The sequence below is a fragment of the Seriola dumerili genome, unplaced genomic scaffold (assembly GCF_002260705.1).
Source record: "Seriola dumerili isolate Sdu_G_001 unplaced genomic scaffold, Sdu_1.0 BDQW01000003.1, whole genome shotgun sequence".
Classification (NCBI taxonomy): domain Eukaryota; kingdom Metazoa; phylum Chordata; class Actinopteri; order Carangiformes; family Carangidae; genus Seriola; species Seriola dumerili.
This window is the reverse complement of record NW_019174258.1, coordinates 536,624-559,631: the sequence shown is the minus strand read 5'-3', so window position 1 is coordinate 559,631 and position 23,008 is coordinate 536,624. Positions and strand designations below refer to the sequence as shown.

The window sequence follows — 23,008 nt, the reverse complement described above, 5'->3', positions numbered from 1 at the left end:
GGTGTTGTACTGGCAAAGCTGTTAAGTAAAATAACAGATTTGTGTTTCAAAAGGTCTGTGAAGAAGGACGTGAATAAAGAAACATGATACAATACAAGAGTTTCTCAGAGTATGAAAAATTGGTGGCTGGTGTCAGAGGATGGTCTCACTTCAGTCACAAAGAAAAAATATTTGCTGGATAGGGAACAATTAAAAAAAATAAAAAAAAGATGGCGACACACCAAATATGCACAGACATATTTAACAAATAGAAAATATGGTTTAAAGTTAATCTTGTTAAAATCACAAATGTCCAACATGATCGAATCAGAAATAAGGGGGTCTGAGTCTGGTGAGGCAGAGCAGAAGTTGTACGATCACTCTTCAGACAGAAACCAAACTGTGTCCCTCCTCAACTGCTGAGGTGACTCAGAAACCTGCAGACTGTTATGATCATGTGTACAGGAAGTTGAATATCCCGGTTTGTCTTTGTTCCATATCAACATCATTGATTGACAGAACTTAGTGTGGGGAGTAAAATATTAATATGTGGTGTTACCTTTTTACATTTTTTGTGGATGGGTTTATGTTTGGGGGTAATGGTTTTGTCAAGGCAGCAGCAGCTGTATCCAAATCGACCAAGATCTGACTGCATCGCTGTGTAACTGCAAATGATGATGTCAAAATGCTGTCCCTGAAGGAGAAAACACACTTGCCCAATAATGTGCTCATATTTTTGGAAGAAAAGGCCCCTGGTCTGCATGAGACATCTGGATGGATATATTGTAAATATCATTCACTAGATCAAAATATCACCATTTAAAGAATCCCGAGATTGGTTAATCCTGGCAATATAAGAAAAATATTATATTGCTTAAATGAAGAATTATCCAATGTCCTAAAAACTGTACAGTGAAAGGGATGAGTTGTCTGACAAAGAAGACTGAAGGTTAAGTGGTGCTTTTTAGCTGGGGAAGGTCAAGACTAGGATATTAAGTATTTCCATGTAGTTAGCTTGGTAAATGATGGAGCCCATCAGGCCATGATGTGAGCTTAATCTTTAGATTTTCTTTTCTTATGTCTCAGAAATGTGATTTTCCTGTGAATATCTCACTACAGACCGCAGCCACCCTTGCTACCATCTCTGCAGGACATTTAGGAAAGAAAGCAGATGCATGATGGGCCAGACTTCCTGTTAAACATGTATTTTGACTTGAGTGCAAAGCCCAAATAGGCAGAGTCCTTGTGGGAAGAAAATCTGTCTGATGGTTCAGTTTGCTGGCATTCCTCCTGAGTGACCGTGTTCTTGTAAATATCTGAAATCAAGCTCATGATGGAATAAAATGTGAACTATGTGGGTCACAACGCAGCTAGCCGTCTGTCAGATCAGGAAGGAGATACGACCTTGACGGATGATGAACCCTGTTTGTGAGCAGGAGATCCTTGTTTGCCTGTGCCAGTAAGGCCAGCTCTCTTCCCCTGTTTATTCTCTCAACACCTGACCCGAAGTGACTGTAACATGATGATGATTGTTTTTAACATTTCTATTAATGAACAACTACAGCAAGAACAAATATGTAGAAACTTAATATGTGAACACTGAAAAGGCAAGAAAATTCACTTAAATAATGACAGAAATCGCTCGTGTCATTTTGACATCTTATTATGCATCACAAGTTCTAACACTATTTTTTCTCCAGATTATCACTACAAGTATTGATACCACTTTTAAAATAGGCACCTTTTACAAAGGGTGTATAAATTGTCACTAATGGCTTTATCAATTTCTAATCGATCATTTACTAATGCTTTATCGATCAGTTATATCAGTACCTCAGTCACATCCACAGACTTAATGATTACAACCTTTAATAATGACTTAAATATTTCCGTTATTACCAAATGGAAAGGATAAATTACAGCCGATAGATTTTTCACAGCCTGGCAACCCAAATATATAATATAATAATATACAATAAAGATATTCGTTTCAACGTATATAAAACACAATTATTAGAGGGCACCATTGCACATATATTACTCTGAAATGGGTTGTGAGTTGTACTCATATATATAGAACTTTTTTTTTTTTAAATGTAGTTTCAGAGACTTTAGTTCTGTCAGTTGTGGGTCTCCCTCTTCACCGCAGCCCCTCTGAAGTTTGTGGTAATGTTTGAAGCGTGTAGCTGCTTGAGAAGATACATGTCTAGTTAATAACTGTCACTGTGATTCAGAGATGCTGATCTATCTGCCTGCAGCTGACTCGTTCGACAGTCACTGATTTACAATATTTGCAGTTTCCCTCCTGACATTGGGCTCCGCGTCAGCGTGCGCACACTGCGCGCTGCTTGCCAGGAACATAGCCTACTTGAGGGAGGCTGGCGAGTGTGGGAGTGAGTAGAGACAGTAATTTTTTCCTCTGGCCCTGAGGGGTCTCCTTCTCTATATAAGGCACTCTGAGCTGCAAAGGAGTTACTCAGTTCCTATGTGCTTCAGGAACACCGCCAACAAGCAACAGCCCGGTGCTCTCACAAGGGAATAATCCTGACCATTCTCTTGCGCGCAGAGGAAACTGAAATACTCAAGCAGCTGGATACTCAGTAACACAGAGGTGAGCTATTATGAGACATTTCACACATTTATTTGCAACGTGTTGTATTGTAGCTTTCAGGTACGCTGTGACATAGCGGGCTGGTTTTAGTTAGGATCTGTCTTTCCTGTGCTGTAGCCTCATGCACATCACCTTGTGAAAGTAAGACGATGAGAAGTGTAGCCTACCTGGTCTGACGATACACCTTCTGACTGACATCATTTTGTCATTTCATTGTTTCAGATTTATTGATTTTACTCAGTATGACACCATGAAATTTAAGACATCAACAACTTTGATGTTTCAGTTGTGGGTTACAAACCATGACACTGTAAGAGAGGCTGTTGGCAAGACACTGCCATTCATTATGAGTCTGCCTCCTTACCAAGGAAATGTCAATGGGATAGCAGCAGCTACCAAGATGGAAAATACTATAGGCTACAGGCAGTAGGCTTATGAGGAAAGCAGGAAAGTATTTCAAATCTAATGCTAGATTTTGAGTTATCAATACAATAAAAGCCATATGTCACTTAGAAAATATGTCACAATTTTTATGGATTTAGGGGCAAACTACTGGAGAATAGGACAAAAGTCAATTTTTAAAGGGCTTTTTTTGACATGCAAATTTTTTGCATGTCAAAAAAAGCATATTGTCCTCCTGACTTGTGTTTACATTCAGCCTCGTGGTGGGGTGGAGAGGAGGTCAGTCCCCTCTTCAGATCAGAAACAAGCCCACCAGATAGACAAGGTGTGGACATGTACGTGTGTCCGACTCTTCTGCTCTGTCTGTCACTCGGGTATAAAATTCATGAGAGCCATGAGAAGGGCCCAGACACAGAAGCTGGTAGAGGTTCAGTGTGAAAAGGGGGCACAGGGAGAAGGAGAAGGGTGTGGTGCCTGGGCTGCCCGCTGGCTCACAGTGCCCAGAGCTGGCACAGCATGTTGACACAGAGCCGGTGCCAGACCTCAAGACGTCTTTCCAGCCAGAGGGAAAGAGGTGAAGGGATTCAAGGATAAGAGCAACCAGTGCGTGCTAGAGCTTGGTTTATTTTTTGTCTTTCTTCTCTGATCACGCTGACTGACTGCTCGTCTTTCTTTATAACAGTTTGTGACTCTGTGATATTTGGTTTAGCTTAAGTCATTAGGGCGTTTTCCCTCTTGCTTGTCTCCCTCCAGAGGGAGGTCAGATGCAGGGTCAGATACAGAATGTTGCCCTTGCATGTGTCAGGAATGCAGTGTTTTTCCTCAAAGACAGTTCAGCAGGGTGAAAGCTTGTCAACCTGAACTCAGGTCTCCCTCCTCAGTCTCTCACCCTGCTGCTCAGTTTGGTTAGAAAATAATCAGAGTCAGGGGATGAGGATGAAGAGGTAGATAGTATTTCTCAACATACTGTGTATAACAGTGGTGCAAGTCCAAAGCATACTCAGTGTTATATTTACTGATGAAGCTTAAATTGCTCTGTATAACAGGTATTATTGAAGCTATGTTATGAATGGTTAAATGCTCTTTAAATGGCTTTGACTGAAATTATGTTAGTCAGACAATGTGGGTTAAATAAACTCATTTAGACAGAGTTCATCTTTTGGACATAGACGTTAACTGGTTGAATAATTGTGGTACAGTACATATTATTTTTGTGTTAATGAGAAAATAATTAAAGCATTTCAAAATAAAGCAACGGTTGATTAAATGTTGCACACACAGAAACCTGGGTTGGTAATGAGAGGGTCACTAACAGAATGATAACAACAACAATGTTCTAATAGCCTATGCTGCACAAAATGCAGTAGCCAGTTCTGTGATGCACAATAGAGTGCAAGACAGTCATCTCTGATGCATCACAGTATATGTGCAGAGAGAGGGAAACATGCCTCTTAAATGTAGATAAATGTAGATTTTATTATATACTATGATATACAATCACTGGGTATCATTAGGTAAACATGTACAATCTTCATGTATTGGACTGCATTACAGTCTAATGCAGTCCAATACAACAGTTCTGCTTGTAATGATTGACATTGTATCACAGAGGAGTCAATTCAACTCTATGGTCATTATTAAGCCTGGAGTTACTGTGAGGGGAGGCTGTATTGGATTGTATTATGTTGAGAGGCGTTTCAAATGTTTTGTCCATCCCCATTTACTCACATGTGGAGGGGGGAATATTAAAAACATCTTTCAATATAATGCATTCTAATACAACAGCACCTGTACAGCCTCAAAACGATAAAGCACTTGGATTGTTAATACCTCAACTTAACCAGAAACAGAACAAAGCTTCTCAAAAGAAGGACTTATTGCAGGGCAGTTGCATTGGATTGCATCAGATTCTATTAGTGAAAAAAATAAAGTAGTAACAGTTTTTTATGAAATAGCCATAACTGCCAAGCTGAGTCTCATCAGAAAAAACAACAGAGAGGCAGGTGACAGCAACTGATGGAAAGTGTTGCTGAGCTATACTTTCTGCTTTGTCGCACTTTTAATACTTTGTAAACCCATATGTTTCTATGTGTGTGTGCATTAAATTGACAACTTTGTTACAGGGAGTGTCTCCTTTCATTAATTGAGTAATTTCTATGCCCATATTTTGTAATCTGTACTTTACTTTGTTGACTCACACAGCGAGGGAAAAACTCATTAAACATTTCCTCTCTGCAGGTTGTGTCTGGAACTCTGAGGAGCAGCGTTCACACAAAATCCAGTGTCAACTGCAGTCTTACAGTCCGACCCAGACAGCAGAAGTGTCAGAATGACCTGCGCTGCCATGACCTGGTTCACTGTCCTCTCCCTCTCCTTCCTGCTGTTGTGCATCAGTGACTCAGGTTCCCTCTTCCTGCCTGACTCCAAGGAGCTCAGGCAGCTGCTGAGCCGCTACGAGGAGGAAGCAGACCGGAACGGCACCAGCAACACAGCTGGCAATAGGACCCGACGAGCCATCCGCTGGTCGGACCGTGAGGAGATCATCCAGCTGCACAACAAGCTGAGGGGCGTCGTCTACCCAACTGCCTCAAACATGGAGTACATGGTCAGACATGTCCCATTGCCCCAATTACCTACTTCAGTGTTATTCTTAATTTACAAAGATAATTAAATGTTATCAACTTAAATTTTTGGCGTTACCTCACAAAAAAACTTCATTTTAATGTGTCAGCAACACTGAGCTCTGAAATGGGGCTGGTAATTAGGGTTTAAGGTTTTATTCTGCCGAGAAAAGTGGTGTTGGTATAATAAAAACAACCTTTTCTCCCTGCTGGAAACATGCAGTCATGATGGTGAGTTATTGCCAGCCTGCTGTGCTGCTCTTTTACAAGGAGGATAATAATGCTGACTCTGTCCTACCTGCAAACAGCTCAGTGCTGGAGAAGACAGGAGAATGAGGGAGGGCTTGGTCAAAGGAGAACAGAGGGAATAAGACTTGAACAGAAAAATTATGGGACAACGTGGCACATCAATGGGTAAAAAAAAGGGAGAGGGATTATTGTTGAGACACACAGAAAGTTATTGAAAACCACGAGGTCCATAAAGTTGAGAGAAGCAATGGTGGCCTGTGTGTCTCTGGAGTGTGGTTATAGCCTGGGAGGAAAGTGTCTGTAGATTTACTCTGCCCAGTGCTCTCTCGAATTCCAGCGAACAGGCAGTGTGTGTGTGTTTGTGTTGGTGTATGGCTGTTTGGGGCTACAGCGGTGTCTGTGTGTGCATGTTTTAGCGACCACCAAAAGGCTGGAAATTTACTGAGGAGATGTGCTTTGAGGGGCCATGCTGTACGCAGTCCTCCCTCCATTCATAGCTACCCCTCCATGGCGGGAGTCAGGTGTCTTCTCCGCTTTCCACCCTCCTCTCCAACACCGTAAAGAAACCTTCTCAGGAAATGTGGATAATTCAGCTGTGATTGCTGGAGATTTGTAGTGGACCAGGGCCAGGCGCCAGCTGCTCCACTCAAATGTCACTGTCTAAGGTTAATGTTGTACTTGTGTCCAGCTCAGTTTCACCTCACTGGGAAGGAAGGAAGTGCAGGAGCAGAGGCCTTGAACAGGTTGTGGTTAGGTATCTACTGAGTCAGAACAAGATGTGGATTATACTGCTCCACATTGTAGTGGAAACTGCAGGTGAATGTTACCGGTGTAAAATATGTAAATTCTTTGTGGAGAAACTTCTTTCATTTGATGTGTACAGGTTTGGGATGATGATTTGGAGCGGTCTGCCACTCATTGGGCAGGGGAGTGTCAATGGGACCATGGACCTCAGGACCTGCTGATGTCTATTGGACAAAACCTGGCTGTTCACTGGGGCAGGTGAGATATAACGCACATAGTCGGTATGCTATACCATCCATAGTCTTATACATTTATATAATGCCTAATTGAGTTTCCAATTTCAAAACAATTTTTTATACCCTACTTTGGGGAACATCTACTATAGCTATATACTTTGAGGTCAGTGCACCACTTTGTTCCAGACTGAAGTATCTCAGCAACTGCCGTGAAATTTTGTACAGACATTCATTAGAGGAAACAGAGGATGATTCCCCCTGACTTGTTTTCTCTTTCAAACCATTATGAGGTTTACATTTGTAGTTTTGAGTGAAATGTCTCAACTGCTATCGGTTGGATTGCCATGAGATTTGGTGCACACCCTTCAGGATGAATTTTGGTCATTTTGGTGATCCTCTGACATTAGCGCTAGTGCCATCATTAGGTCAATTTTTATGCTCCTAATGCTTATGTTTTTGACCAAGTATCTGCAAAGCTAATGACACAACAGCCTCAACTGTACATTATATTTAGTGCTGATTAGCAAATGTTAGCATGCTAACACACTAAACTAAGATGGTAAACATTGTACCTGCTTAACATCAGCATGTTAGCACCGTAACCCTGTTAGCATGTTAATGTTAGCATTTAGCTCAAAGCAACACTATGCCCATGTACAGCCTTACAGAACCTCTAGCATGCCTCTGAACTCTTAACCTTGTTCACAAATACATGATCAGCAGATCATTTCTTTGTACTTCTTCTTTTTTTCCTTTACTGAAAGTCTTTTCTGAACTGTTAGTGTTGTAAGAGTAAACTGTTTCCCGTAAACTACAGAGACGAGTGTCCGGAAAACTCTTAGTCATAACACTTTGAATTGATCTGCTCCTTTAAAAGAATCTTGGTCAATTGATATGTGCGTAGTAGTGCTAGTCAGTGCTAGCATATTAAGCTTGATGTTTGTGTGAATGAGTGTGTGTCCGAGTAGACACCAGACACAGTAGGCCTCTGTGTATGACAGCGTGTGGCTATCGCAGCAGGTGCCCTTCCAGGAATCTGCTCTCATTCTCACAGCCCCTTTCCTCCCTCCCCTCTTCCCTCCTTTTTTTCCTGTGCCAACAACCCTTTTTTTCACTCCCCCTCTACTCTCCACTTATAAGCTCAGCACTTTTTCAATACCGTAAAAAGAGATGTTTATAATAAGAACTAGAACTGATTTGTTAGGCTGTGGAGCCATGTTTAGATTTGCTCTGATTGTTTTTTTTTTAACCTGATTTGATTTCCCCTGTTATGGAGGGGAACAGACTGCTGATCTATGTGCCAGGTCAAATTCAGACTCATCTCTTGAAGCCTGAAGGGAGGGGGAGGAGCAGGGAGGTTCAAGCAGTGTTTCTCAAGTCAAGCCAAAGCACCTGGCAGCTCCCTCAGATATTTCCCTTTTTGCCCCCTAGTACCTGGATGGCCTGTGACTGAGCCTACTGTTTGTCTGTCTGTCTGTGTGTGTTTGTTTATTTGTGTGTGTCTGTGCATGGGCTCTACAGATACCGCTCTCCTGCCTTCCACGTCCAGGCCTGGTACGATGAGGTGAAAGACTACACCTATCCCTACCCCCACGAGTGCAATCCCTGGTGTCCAGAACGCTGCTCCGGGCCCATGTGCACCCATTACACCCAGGTGAGACAGATCAAAAAAAATGAAGGCAGGAGAAGACGAGGTGAAAGAGTTCAGAAGAAACTTTGACAGATAATAAATAGGTTAAAGGGAGCTCCACTCATTTTACACATCAAAGGCTTTTGTGGCTCCAGAGGAGCTGCGTGAAGTCTGATCAATTGCCTAGCATAACAGTCCCGAATCTCCGACTTAACTTTTAGTGGTTGAGTTGCATTCTGGGTAATGTAGGCGTCAGGTTTTGACATGGAAAAAGAATGCATGCAGTAAAAAGGCGATTTCTCTGGTTCTTCTGCGGCAATTCTGACTTTCTTTTTTTCTTTATTGTCCATCATGAGTCTGAAAAGTTTGGCATCCAGTTTGGTTAGTGTCATTTTAGGATGAATTACATTTTTTTTTTTCTTTTTGGACCATATACTGGTATTTCTGCTATGTTTATGGTAAAATCTATGTAGTATCAGGTCATGTGCCTTCCTTTAAACATGTGGTGAGCACCCTGTATGATATTTCACAGTATTTATGGGCAGAGTTGTGGCGTGACTGAGGGGTTAAATGACAGGTGTGCATATAGTAACTTGTAGACGGTGAAAACAAGCAAGCTAGAGAGATAAATGTAAAATCAGATGCAAGTAATGGAACAAAGGAGAGTGAGGGGACGGAAAGAAGAGTTGAAGATGAGATGAAAAAATGAAGAAATCAATCAAAAGGAAACAGCAATGGGTGAGCTGGCGTCTTTTTCCCCTAGACTTTACTTTGTAGCTGCTGGGATGAGTTTACAGAAACATCCAGACTCCTCCCTCTGCCTTCACCCTGAAACCTGATCACTGTCATCTGGTAGTCATTTCCAGACACGCCAGACATCCCTCACTGCTTGACCTGGATTCTTTTGAAGATGCTGCAGAGACGGGACTGTGCCAAATAGGAGCATCATCACCTTGTCTCTGTCTTTCATTTGCTGGAAGTGCTGATAAATCTGCAATCCAGGCAGTCATACTCCATTACTACCCCTACGGAGAAATGGTAGACCCTCCGGAGTTAGAGACTGCATTGTGCTGAACTACCAGCACTCAGCACACATCAGTCTATGTGCTGACTCACTGCTTCCAGCGGCCTCTAACTCTACCAGGAAAAAGATGAACATTCCTGAGGAGGGAGAGCGCACATGTTTGAGAGTTGGGGAGGAAAGTGAGGAGGAGTTATGGAACATGCTGTGTTGTATTCGTTGTCAAATGGCACATCATTCATCTGTAACACCGCTGCAACAGCTTTCCGTTTAATAAGGCGTTTTATTTTACCTTGGACTGTCTTGGGCCTACGTTGACCATTTTTTCCACTTCTAACTGGATGATGAAAATGATCACGATTGTGTCACAGAGGGCAAACTGGGTTCACACATCATGTGCATCTGACTGGGTCAGAAAAACAGACCAGGCGCTCCTGGTTGTCCCAGTGGCCACATTAATCGTGACTGCCAGTCTAGTTTCTTCCTCTGGAATGACTGATTGAACCATAGACTGTGAGAAACGTGAGGCGGGACGTCTAGGCTTAATAATAATAGTTTTCTCTGCTATAATGTGTCTGTTCTTTCAGTAAGTTCCTTCTGCTAACTTTGGTCATTCCTCTATTTCCTTCTTCACAGCTGGTCTGGGCAACCACTAGCCGAGTGGGCTGTGCTGTGCACGTGTGTCCAAAGATGGACGTGTGGGGTGAAATATGGGAGAACGCCGTTTACCTTGTGTGCAACTATTCCCCAAAGTAAGATCAGTATTCCTTCATGTTCCACTGTTCACCAACACCCCTTCTCTCTAGATTTGTGTTTACATTCCTCCTCTTTACACTGCTGACAAATGTTACATTGCTTGCTCCTAATATAGCTGCACTGCAGATATGTAGCACTAAATGTTTGAGAGGTTTGTATAACATATTGTTGCCATTAAAATTCCTCATAAGTTAGAATAGAAAAATAATAATGAAGCACAGGGAAAGAAAAATAAAAGCAGAGCAGGCGTTTGTTTTCCAGACAGCCCACAGGATGTAATTGCCTGAGAGACAAGGAGTGTGGGACTAATGACTACTAGGAGTGTTGACCATGAGCAAAGAGTGCTGAAGTAATTACAAGGCCATGAGCCCAGTGATGCCTGACTGATGATTAATTTCCACCTTAGTCAAGCTGTCCATTGTGCACTACTTCTGCAGGGGTAACTGGATTGGAGAGGCCCCATACCAACATGGCCGCCCTTGTTCCCAGTGCCCTCCCAGCTATGGAGGGGGATGTAGGAATAACCTGTGCTACAAAGGTGAGAAAACCTGTGTAGTTTTCATTCAATGCAATTAAATATAAATATACCCTCAACCTGAACCCCATCTGTTTATCCATCTATAGACTCTCAGCGCTCAGAGACAGAGGACATGAATGAGGTGGAGAAGCCTCAGGTTCCAATGCTGCCTCGTACCACCGCTAAACCTGCCCTCAAACCTAAACCGTCCACTCCGAAGAAACCAGTGTTCAAGCCCTCCACTCCGAAGCTCACCACACCAAGGACGCCATCTTTAAAGACTACCAGTAACAACTACTTAGGTATCTAGAGGGATTATACATCATAACCCCAAACCTCCTCCACCGTTTGTGTGCATCTCTTCACTTATTTTTTTGTCTTTTTTTTTTGTTTTCTTGCAGCTCAAAACATTAAGTGTGAGACTAGACTGCGAGATAAGTGCAAAGGAGCAACCTGCAACAGGTTAGGTTATCTTAATGAATTTCAATGTAAAGCTACTTTTGGATATGTGCTGTACATATGTCTATTGTGTGTCAACTCACTCTCCAACTTCTATTTTGACCACAGATACATTTGTCCAGCTAACTGCATGACTAAGAAAGGGAAAGTCTGGGGAACTCTCTATTATGATGTGGTGAGTTTTTCCAGCGTCAGCAGCAAACACCACACAACAGTTAATACTGTAAATGAATATTTATAAATGCTAATTTTTTGTTGTCTCAGCAATCAAGTATTTGCCGAGCTGCTATTCATTTTGGCGTGATTGACAACAACGGAGGATTGGTCGACATCACAAGAATGGACAAACTTCCATTCTTTGTCAGAGCCACAAAGAATGGCATTGAGTCTCTCAGGTGGATATCTCTGCTTGACCTAATTTTTCAAATAGGGTGAAATCCCATTTCTTATGAAACACATTTCCCTGCTTTTTCCATTCACATTTTGCGCAATAATGGATTTTTCCGATCACAATTTGTTTTCCTGATTCCTAAACACTGTGATGACTTTTACAGCAAATATAAACCCGGCAATGCCTTTGTGGTGGCCAAGGTGGAAGGTGAGTGAATCACTCTTTGATTCATGACTTTATAAAAATACACGTCTTAGGAATATTACGAGTTTTTCTCTTCCTCTGTGACAGAAATGACTGCAGACTGCTACACCACAGTGGCTGAAATCTGCCCTTTCAAAAAGCCCTACTCACACTGCCCAAGGTACCTTCTCACATCCACCATCTTATCATTCACTAAACAATCAAATTGTTAGCCAATTAATAGTTCCCATTCTTGTAAAATAAACTTATTTCTATGAATAAAACCCTCATCTGTTGCTTCATATTCATCCTAATGTCCAATCTCTTCCTCAGAATCTTCTGTCCAGCTAACTGCAAGACTCAGCCTTCTTACTGGTCACCTGTTATCGGAAACAACTTTTACACAGATGTAAGTAATACAAGTTTTATATGTGTATGAACTTTAGTAAATTCATCACGAGTCAAACCAGAGGTCCAGGCCCTCCAGTTCTGTCCTGTTTCTTGTTTAAATCTTTTTATGGCCTATTAGTTCAGACAGAAAGCAACGGATATGTGGATCTGTATCATGGTTAGGTCGACTTTAAGGCGACTTTGCAGGGTTTGTGATGCATGGTAGCTATGGAAAGCCATTGAATCACAGTCTGAATTTGACTAATGGAGGATGGGCGTAATGGTGAGGTAAGCCAGAGACTGCCAGGGATGTAATACTCTGCATGGGGCCTGACCATTCAGAGGCTGACTAAAGTGTTATCTCAGACTAAGTGCTTGTCTCTCAGATGTAAGAGGAGCAAACGTGCCCAAGAATGTTTTGCAGTCTCAGGCACTGGATGTATTTTGACTGTGGTGTAGAGGCTGGATGCTGGTTAAACACGAGACATAAACTGTCTGTTAGAAATGTTGGAGGGGTGTATGGACAGTGTGATCTGTGTTTGGACTAGAAATGAATGATTCTGCTCCAGACTGTTGATAAGAGCTCATGGTCTGTTGTGCTGGAGCCAGACTTCTGGCTGAGATTGTGAAACAAATGCTTGAGTGTGTGTGCTAACGTGTGTCTGTGAATTACTGCATTATGTTTTGTGCTGTATCTGTAATAAAAGAATTACAAAGATAGCTCCTGTAGTGAAAAAGTTCTTTTCCATCTTCTTAAGGCCTTTCTCATCTTTCCACGCTTTCTCTTCACAGAACTCCAGTATTTGTAAAGCAGCCATCCATGCAGGGGTAATCAAAGCAGATGGCGGTCTTGTGGATGTTCTGCCACTGGACAAGAGAAAGAGCTATCTTGGAGTCCTGAAAAATGGCATCCAGTCTGAAAGGTACTGCTCAATTTTTTCAGGTCAACTATTTTTTACTGAAATGATCTTCCCAGACGAGGACTGTAGGTACAAAGACAGATGGGTCAGGCACCATGTCAAACAGTTGCAGGGACATTAGAGATAGCTTGAATTCCAGAAATCTATGTTTTTAGATTTGGCTCACTGCAGTCTCACTGTAAAGTATTTAAGAGAGACTGTGTCTAAAAATGAGAACAACCATGTTTAGACATGCTGTGTGACCACTTCCATCAGCAAGCAACCATTTGTTTAATAGCTGTGAAACTGCCAAAACTCCTTAGTTGTAATGATAGGGAATATGTTCACCATTGCTGAAATGAAAAATAAGAAGATTGTAGTGAAATGACACAAGTAAATCTGACCAGAGAATCTGAAATATGACTGAGAAAGGTAGTTTTATTCATTTTACCCTAACTTGATTTATGTCTCCTGTAATACTGCATGTAGTGGGTTCCCTGCGTGCACGCCATGTTTCTCACATCACTCTCATGTCTGTGGCTGGCTCCAGTGGACTAAGCTTGGGCAAAGAAGCCCTTGTGGCCAGTTCTGTTGGCATGTGGGGTTGTAAGAGTAATGGTGTGGTTTGGTGTGTGGATGGGCCACACATGGGATCTGTGCTTACTTTACCCAGGCATTTCAATTGAGTGTGCAAAGTGCTGAATGGCCAAAAATAATCCAAGTCTGATTCTATGAAATCTAATGCAAAGTTGCGAAGGCCCCACTCATGGCACTGGGATAGGAGGTCAAACTGCTGAGTGAGAGTCCGTGCCATGTGCCAGCATCATGGCAGGGTGGGCAGGTTGGACTGGACTCTGTTGCTGGGGAAGTAATCACAGCCTATCCAATTACTCGAGGATGGAAATGCTGTCAGCCACTTAGTCAGTGCTTTCCTATACGGATAATTATCTGTGATGTGATACCAATCGCGCTGGCCTATCAAGATTATTGATCATGGCAGAGCGTCAAGGTTTCTCCACCGATGAACTAATTGCAAAGTCGTTAAGTTTAACACATGTGGTAGCTGGAAAGATCATTCTGAGAAATACGGCAACAGTGAGTCATACTGCCAGTCTGTCATTTGGTGGATGTTTTTTCCAAAGATGTTGTGAACAACATGATTGTGCCCTTTTTAATGGCTTTTACTGCAGGGAGGACTTGGATAATATTAAAGAGAAGAATTCCAAGTATCTTGAAAACACATTTTTCAAAAATATGTTTTTATTTGGATTAAAGGGGCACTCCACCTATTTTATACTTGAAGTTCAGTTCGATTGTCACAGGGAGTACTTCTCTGCCTCTGAACATGGTTGTGTAATGTCTTCTGTGGCTCTAGAGGGAGATTTCTAAAGCCTGAGAAAATAACTCAGGGCTATCTTAGTTTGTGCTTGAGACTTACATTTTTTAAAAGAAAGCCTGTAGATGTGCAGCTCCAAAGAAGTGTACATTTAGGAGGCACAGAAGGTGTAATAAAAGATGCTATTGGTTGCATTAAGGATTCAGTGTTTTCAGAGATTAACCTTTACCAGGGGTTAACGTTCAGGATAAACTCTGCTGCTTCAGTTCTGACCATTCTTTTCCAGTTCCCACACCTAACTTGTTTTCTGTATCGTCTGTTTGCAGCAAGACCAACACAGAGGGGGGTTCCTTCCGAGTCTTTGCTGTGAGGGAGTGAGACTTCAGTTCAGAAGTCCAAAGACCAACAGAGTCACCTCAGCTGCTCTTGAAGAGCAGGAAGTGCCCACAGGTTGGATACCAAGGCTGTTCATCTGTCTCTGTGTCTTCAGTGGAAATAGAACGTCCCAGCAGATTGATAGACAATTTTCCCTCTTAGTTATCAAACAGTAGCCACCCAGTAGAAGGAATTGTCCGATATTTTAATGAATTGTTATTTTTTCTCATCTTGTAACTCCAGATATGGATATTCCTTAGACATACGTAATCTGTGAATACAGAATTTTTTTATATATATTATGATGCATTGAACAGCTGGTGCTGGAAGTTTTGAGTTAGACATGTTTTACAGAAAGTACTGTGTTTACAAATATAAGTTGGTTTTCATACACAGGAATGTATACTGATCACACTGTATTTAATCATTGTGTACAGAATATATGATATTTTGTTTGTTTTAAAAATGGAGTACCATATATTAACATTATGTTCTATTCTGATTTGTTATTTTATTTTATTGCTGCCTTCTTCCTCTTCGCCTGGATAATATTTGCTTTTCTGCTCCTGAAAATTTAGACTGTGAAATCAAATCTAAGTCTAAATTGTATTTATAAGTTAAGAGGTGTGCTCAATGTGAGGTGGGATGTTTATTGGCTGGGTAGAGCAGAACTCATCAGGCAGACATAAAGGGAGAGGAAACAATATGGTAGATGAAAGTGTATACAGTAGGCAGCAGGCACTGCAACAGGAAAATAATGTCTCCCTTGAGGAGGCTGGTGTCACTTCAGTGCCAGACGAGGGATTAAGTGAAGGTGTTACATTGCTGAAGTCACTGTGTAGTATATGATAGTTGGTGGAGATGGGCCTTCCGAATGGTGGCAGTAGTGTGGACAATCACAGACAGCAGATATGTTTATAATGATAAGCAGTAATATGTCATTTTATTTTATATTTATTGTTGCTTAGTGCTTTCGTTGTTTCTTTATTTCTCTGGCTCCTTAAAATAAATGAAAATGCTAAATTTGTCCCCTCCCCACCAGACAGATGAATGTGTCACATGTTTCAGGTACAAAGAGAGTTTCTTTGTGTAAACACCAGGCCATAACAATCAAACTGTAGTTTATGCACTATGGAACAAACTACACTACAGTATGCAGTGTAAGCAGGAGACAGACCTGTAATGTCTATCATTGTACTGGACTGAGGCACTGTGGCCATTGGTACAGCCCTGATTTCAATACTTTTTTCTCTGTACACTTATGTCTCTAAACCGTTTCTCTTGTGTCATATAAATCCTGAGAAACTAATTAAACAAATGTAAAGTGCAGTTTATGCTGCAGGACTGGGGTGTCCAGTTGGGATCCTAAAATCACACCAAACACATTATAGCACCATTAAATCTTGTCTCTCTACCTGTTGGGTTTCCTTAAGGATTCAAAAGTAAAAGCCAAGACAAAATGACTAACTTCTTTTCCTAAAAGCATATTTAAACTCTAATCTCTTTATTCTACCTCAGTCCTATCGCTGCGCCAGGCATTTAAGTCTTTTCTATATGGGAATTTTTATGGGAAATTTTAAAGGTTTTGTAAAATTATGCGAACTGTAAATACTATGATTTTTGTTTTTGAATCATCTTCTATGCAGTAAGATTATAATTAAAATGTGTGAATTTATTTCTGTTGTCTTGGTCGTTTTGTTTTTATACAGGTGTAGGATGGGTTCTATATTTTTTTGGCACAATTTGAAAATAAAGTATTCCTTACAAATACTGCTGAACATGCTTTTGTTTCATTAAAAGACACTAGCACATGATATTTAAGGAAACCACTGATGATGTTTCCAGGTTGTTGAGAATATTGTGTGTGATTTTTACAAAAGCTTTAGGTCAAAGTGGCATTTGAAGATGAGAAAAAAAAATCAAGTAATTTTAATTTGAATGAGTGTATTTGACAGTTTATTTATTCTTCATTTATGTTCTGCCAGTTCATAATACGCTGAGAAGAAACTGCCCTGTCGTTTTTAGTGCAACCTAATCAATCAAGTCAACTAATCAAGATACCAAGGGTTTTACTCTCACCTACATGAGGATGTGACTTCATGGACAAAGAAAAGTTAAGAGTCCTTTTTTAATTCACAAAATCCAAACATTTAATCAAAACTGCTCCCAAGTGCAAAAGTGGGTGACAAAAGGTTAAAAAAAAAAAGGTAGCTGTCATAACTTTAATATTGTAAATGCACTTTGACCAGAGCTTCATGATAAAAATCAGTGTGTCATGCATTATGAATAAAATTCAGACCCCGGCCACCCAGTGTCTGCCCATTATCTTTGGAAGAATATCACTGACCATGTTCACAACCTGGCTCTGCTTCTTGCGGTCAAATGCATGCCGAGTGAAGTGGAACAATAAATTGAAGCAGTCGCATTTACTCAATGACCACGCACATAGTACACTATGTGCGTGGTCATTGCCAATACTTAAGTGGTCATCTGCCAATACTTAAGGGCTTTAGCTTATGGTGGGATGCTTTCAGAAGAAAGGAAGAAACTCCATGGACTCGGCTAAAATTTCACGACCTTGCAATTTCCCATTTCACAGTCCAGGGTCAAGATGTCATTTGTGACAAGTTCACTGAGGTGATAAGATCACGGTACACATGCCATTAAAAAATGCCTCATTAACCTAAACCCTAAAGACACAGAAAGAGGAAAGGAGAATGGCAGAAAGAGAAGAGAAAAGCTTGTAAGCACTGATAACTTTGCGTACCTCCATGCAGTTTTATTGAAGGCAGATGTTCAGTTTCATTTAAGACCAAGTTGGACAGGACCCTGGCCATCTTACTGATAAACAGCTGCAACTGGCTTGTGTGATGACTATTTTACTCCCATTGTCAATGGAGATAAAAAATTTGTACTCACACTGTAAATCCCCTGACCGCTTAGAGAAAAACCTCAGGGATGTAGTCCAATTTTGAGTTTTCTTGTCCTCAAATGTGCCTTGCGCAACAGATTGTATTGGTTGTACAACAACTGCATCACATTAAGGGGAATAGCAGTAAAGAGTTATTTGTTTTGTCTATTGTCATTAAAGCCTATAAATTGTCAAGACTCACCAATTTACTCTATTTTCCTAATCCAGATGTGCAGACTCTGTAAAATACTGGCTGCCTTTCTCGTGTCAGCATTTTCTATTGTTTTCAAAATTCCTATGCTGCTGTATTGATAAACATGATCCATTATTTGGCAATAATGGATGATTTTATGATCAAGATGATTTTATAAGGCCATAATTATTGCAGGCGTATCACAAGAAGTTCATTGATTGTGAGGAAATTATTAGGTGTTCCCAACTATGTATGAAAACATGATAGACAGTGAAGTAATTGCCTCAAGTGCACTGATGCTCCACCACGTGGCTCTTAGAGAGGTGCAACACAGCAGCTTCATTGACCTGCTGCCCACTGTTTGGGTTCTCGAGTTTGATGAGCAATGGCTCTCAAGCATCTCTACAGCAGAGTTGTAGTGTAGTGTCCTTTTAAATGTTAGGAATTAGATTTTAATGATGTAATGAGTGATATGGGTTTGATGAAACCAGAGTAACATACTCTGTAGCCTTCAAAGAAAATGGTCAAATTTGCATTGCTCAAGTTTGAATCCTCATGAGGCCAGCTCTATGCTCTCATGTGCAATTATACATGCTTGTAAAGGGAGAGCCATGTGTGTGGCTGTGCTAACTGTATTATTACCAGAATTGAATATTGGGAATTTTATTAATGGGGTTTTGGAAGGAAGGATAAGAGCTTACTGCAGTGCAGTTCATACACTCCAGACAGGACCTCCAGGCAGGATCTTGATAATTGGACAGATTATAAGTATTAGAGTCCAAATTTTATGATTGAGATGATATTTTTCTGGTAAGAGAGGCCATATATTCCAGCACATTGCTTTAAGAAAGCCAGTTTGGATGGGCCAGTTTGTGTGAAGAAATTTCAGACTTACAGAGACTGGAATTAAAGACACCATCTTCCAAAAGAGATGAACGGGAGATGTGGCTGATGTTGTTATGACAGGTTGTGTCTGGCCTGCTTGTTCGTCATATGAATGTGGTAAGAACTGTAGAAGCAAAAGGGGGATAGAGGCTTTACCAACGCCATCTATCTAAAGGGAGCATTTGGAATTGATAGGAGGATTGGTTTACCTCCCCTGTCTCTGCCTTCTGACATTAAGGGAAAAATGCCTGTTAACATAATGTTACGCAACAAATTTGAGTGATTTTAGGGTTATGGTGCAAACAAGGGTTACTGTAGGTCCTTGACTACAATTTGTTAATGTTAAATAGTTCCATCTAGTCTTGGGAGTCTTTCAGACAGAATTTCTTTCTGATGGTGGATTACCTGCAATAATGGTCTGTATTCTGTCTGTGAGGAAGTAAACCAAGATAACATGAGCCAAAATATACAGAGAATGAGAGGAACGAAATGCCACAACATGTCATAACCAGTAGCGCTTGATTTTTCTAAAGTCTTTCCATACTTAATATCCTAATTTAAGTTGGAGAGTAATAGCAGTAGCACTATTGTCTATCAATTCCACGAGTAGTCTTGCATGGACCCAATTATGTTCATATTTGATGTTCTGTACTGTGGCTGATTCTACATCTTGAATGAAACTTCAGAGTCTGAGTCACACATTGACAAAAATATGATCGTGCATTGAATTATCTCTGATGAAATATGTGAGCATATTTTTCAGTCTTGCTTCAACTTGAGTCCATCAGTTCATCTGATGACAATGTCTGTCTGTTGGTCGATCATCAATTTGTTCATCCACCACTCGGGTCCAGACAGAACAGCTTGAGAACTATTGGATTGATTGCCATGAAATGTTGTACAGACATTCATGGTCCCCAGAGGATGAACCCTAGTGATTTTGGTGATCCACTACTTTTTCTCTAGTGCTACCATGAGGTTGACATCTTTGTGTTCAGTGAAATATCTTGACAAACATTGGATAGATATTGGATAGATAGATTACCATGACATTCAGTACTTTGATGATCCCTTTACTTCACCTTTATCACCACCAGCATCAAAGTTTTCATTTATCCAGTGAAATATCTCCATGGACTGGTACAGAATTTTGTTTCTTGGTTACCAGACAATGAACACTATTCCTAAAAACAGAAAGTTTTTATCTGGTTTTCATCTTGTTTTGAGAGACATGTCTTGACTGTTGTGCTTGTATTGCTGTAAATTCGTGAAAGACATTCATCTTCCCCACAGGATGAATAGAAATCCATTTGATGACTTTCCTCTGGTGCAATCATCAGGTCACAACTTAAATTAAGATCAAATTTCTCCAAAACACATGACATTCCCTTCAGTCCCAGCTGTACTTTATGGTTAGCACTAATTAGCAAATTTTAGCATGCTAAAACGCTAAATATAAACATGGTAAACATTTTATGATCTAGTGTTGTCGTGGTGAGAATGTTAACGTGCTGATATTAGCATTTAGCACTGCGCTGCTGTTAAGCACATCCTCACAAATCCGTTAGCATGACTCGGTATTGTTCTTTTATTTTGTTTCCTCTGTCTGTCATTCTTCTTCCACATTTAATATTAGAAAGCATTAGGTGTGGAGGATCCATTTATGCAGAGCTTTATGGTAATAAAAAAATATGCTTCTGTCAGGTAAGACTGAACATTTAACTCTTTGAGATTCACTTTTGGAAAGCCATAAAACACAGAATTTTAAGTGACATCTTCCGGCATTGATGTTGCCAAACCACCTACAGAAATTCGATTCGATGGGATGATACTCGAATGTATCACTATAGTTGTTTTATTTGGTTTGTTCCTCTTTGTTTTTTCTCCACACAAGAGCCACCGCAGTGAATCCCTGGCTGTGTTTCCCCGGTACTTGGTTTGAATTCTGGCCCAGAGGGAGGCAATCCCAAGTGAGAGAACAAAGACTGTTTGTCAGCGAGATGATGAGGAATCTGTGTGGATGGTGTGTAGTCAACCAATGTGGACTGGAACAGTTCCACCTCATTGCCTGGGTAGATCTATAGGCTCCATGTATTAGTCTGAAACAATTAGACCTCAATGATCTTGGTGTTGACAGCCACACACAGTTTTTCTTTCTCCCTCGTGACGCACTTCCATTCTGGGAAGGGTGTGTTGAAGAACCCAATGGTCAAACACAAGAGTACGTGTACATATGCCAGTCAGCAGTCGGTGTTTTGTGGTAGAAACCATAATCCATGTTGTTTTGCAGACATACTTTTGCCCCTATTATATGAATGATGATTAAGAAAAAGTCATTTTGACGTGTTTCTGTCTGTAAGTCTCAGCACGTCATTGTCAGCCTCAGTATCGGCTCACACAGCCACTAGCATGGCTTATTAACATTAACACTGAAGATTAAAGTTTACTATCTAATCTTAACCTTAAAATCAGTTCATGCACAATGTCAAATGCAAAAGACATACACACATACATATGTCTATGTATACATACATACATAGATAGATAGGGCAAGGCAATTAAGTGCTTTTCTGACATTTATTTTTTGTAGTTTATGGCTTCTACTCTGATGTATATTGAAAAGTGTGATTTAAATGCATAAAATTGTCTATCAGATCCAAATTTATTTATGTATGTCAAAGTATGCAAACATAAAATTGAAGCCGTTAAAACCCTAACCCTTTCCTGGGGACAGAAGAGCCACAGGAAGCTAAAATTTTTTCCATCATCCCTTTTCACAATGACAATGAGTCCTAAATAATGAGGTCTGGTAAAAGACCTCATTCACTCCTCCACATAACTTTCCTCAAAGGATTAGTTGAGGTTCAATAGTTCAATAATTGGTAAATGATGGATACATGAAACATTGAAACACTGTTACATAAACCTGCTGTCAGTAAAGCAGTCTAAATATAGAGAACCTTATTATAAACATCACAACAAAGAGCACACTCATAGTCCAGTTTTGTTTTCCAGCATCACACAGTGGAGCCGACACTTAATAATCACTTGCTGCTAATGGCTGGCTGCTTCTTTTGTAGCCCCCTTGCTGACTATTGCCCTTCTGGGTGAACATATGAATCCATTGAGTAGCAGCAGAGTTTGTCACCACTTTAGTCTGAGTGGAGCAGTGAGACAAGTGGAAAGTTAAGCTGAAGTAAACAAGGCTTGAGGGACAGTATTATTGTCTGTTTAAATAGCTCAATCCTCAGAGAGTTTGTGCCAGTACACAACTAGTAAACCACAGAAGAAGAAGGAATAAGCTGCTGCGGCAAACCTCTACTTTGTTAAAGTTTTCTTTCTGTGAGAGGCTGTGAGAGTTTAGATGAAACTGACCCCGGCCTTGAAGGGCTCTTCGTTTGTTCAGCCAGTCTAATGTCCTGACAGCAATGATCAAAACAAAGCATACACATTTACTCGTGGTGAATATATAAGGGAGGCAGGGTGCAACAGAAGTGGTGCATTATCTGAATGTGAAAAATACATTTATGAAAAATCACTGATTGCCTGGACATAGAGTTTAGAAACTTATCCTCAGCAGTTGCATAGTACTGTTGAGGTATTTATGTTAACTTGCACTGTGAGATGAATGTTCTGGCAAACAAGTTCTCAGACGGCAGGTATGAATTTCACTTAGGAAATGATAATTATCTTTTGTAATGTGGGACCTTCTTCTTCTTAATTAAGGTTGCTTAAGTAAGGAGCAACAGTAGAATAACTTCCAGAAAAACTAAATTAAACCAGTATGAAGAGTTCAGAGATATAGTGCATTAGTAGTAATAGTACATTCCTGTGAATATAAAATGATGATTTATAATAAATGTTGATTAAAAAAAACAAGAAACTTCCAGAAAGAGATAAAAGACATGTTTTGGAGAGTTGTATATAAAGTAGAATATTTATTTGTGTCACTGTAACATATTTAACACATTTAGAATATGATTGTTTCCAGGTGTTCCTACCACAGGTTGTCAGTGAAAAGATAGAGTAATTTTGTTTTCCTTTGTTATGTAACCCCACTGCCTCCCGCTCTGTGTGTCACACACTGCAGAGTACAATATGTGTTGGATCGAGTAAGAGGTCATAAATCGTCTCTCTAGCAGCCCTTCTCTCTGTCAGGCTATTTTCAAGAGTGGAAGACAAAACCCCTTTGAAAAACAAGAGCTACAGTAGCTCTTTCT

At 40.5% G+C, this 23,008-nt stretch overlaps 1 protein-coding gene across 1 annotated transcript; it reads left to right on the top strand.

Annotated features, from left to right (window-relative positions):
• Positions 1–2,341: 2,341 nt before the first annotated feature.
• Positions 2,342–16,474, top strand: LOC111221810 (cysteine-rich secretory protein LCCL domain-containing 2-like). Its single transcript, XM_022745384.1, has 15 exons — positions 2,342–2,590; positions 5,231–5,597; positions 6,746–6,864; positions 8,364–8,496; positions 10,130–10,245; positions 10,687–10,787; positions 10,874–11,068; positions 11,168–11,228; positions 11,334–11,400; positions 11,490–11,620; positions 11,780–11,823; positions 11,908–11,980; positions 12,133–12,208; positions 12,982–13,112; positions 14,751–16,474. The coding sequence occupies exons 2-15, from the start codon at positions 5,322–5,324 to the stop codon at positions 14,800–14,802; spliced, it is 1,575 nt and encodes a 524-aa protein (XP_022601105.1). The 5' UTR covers positions 2,342–2,590; positions 5,231–5,321; the 3' UTR covers positions 14,803–16,474.
• Positions 16,475–23,008: the final 6,534 nt, after the last annotated feature.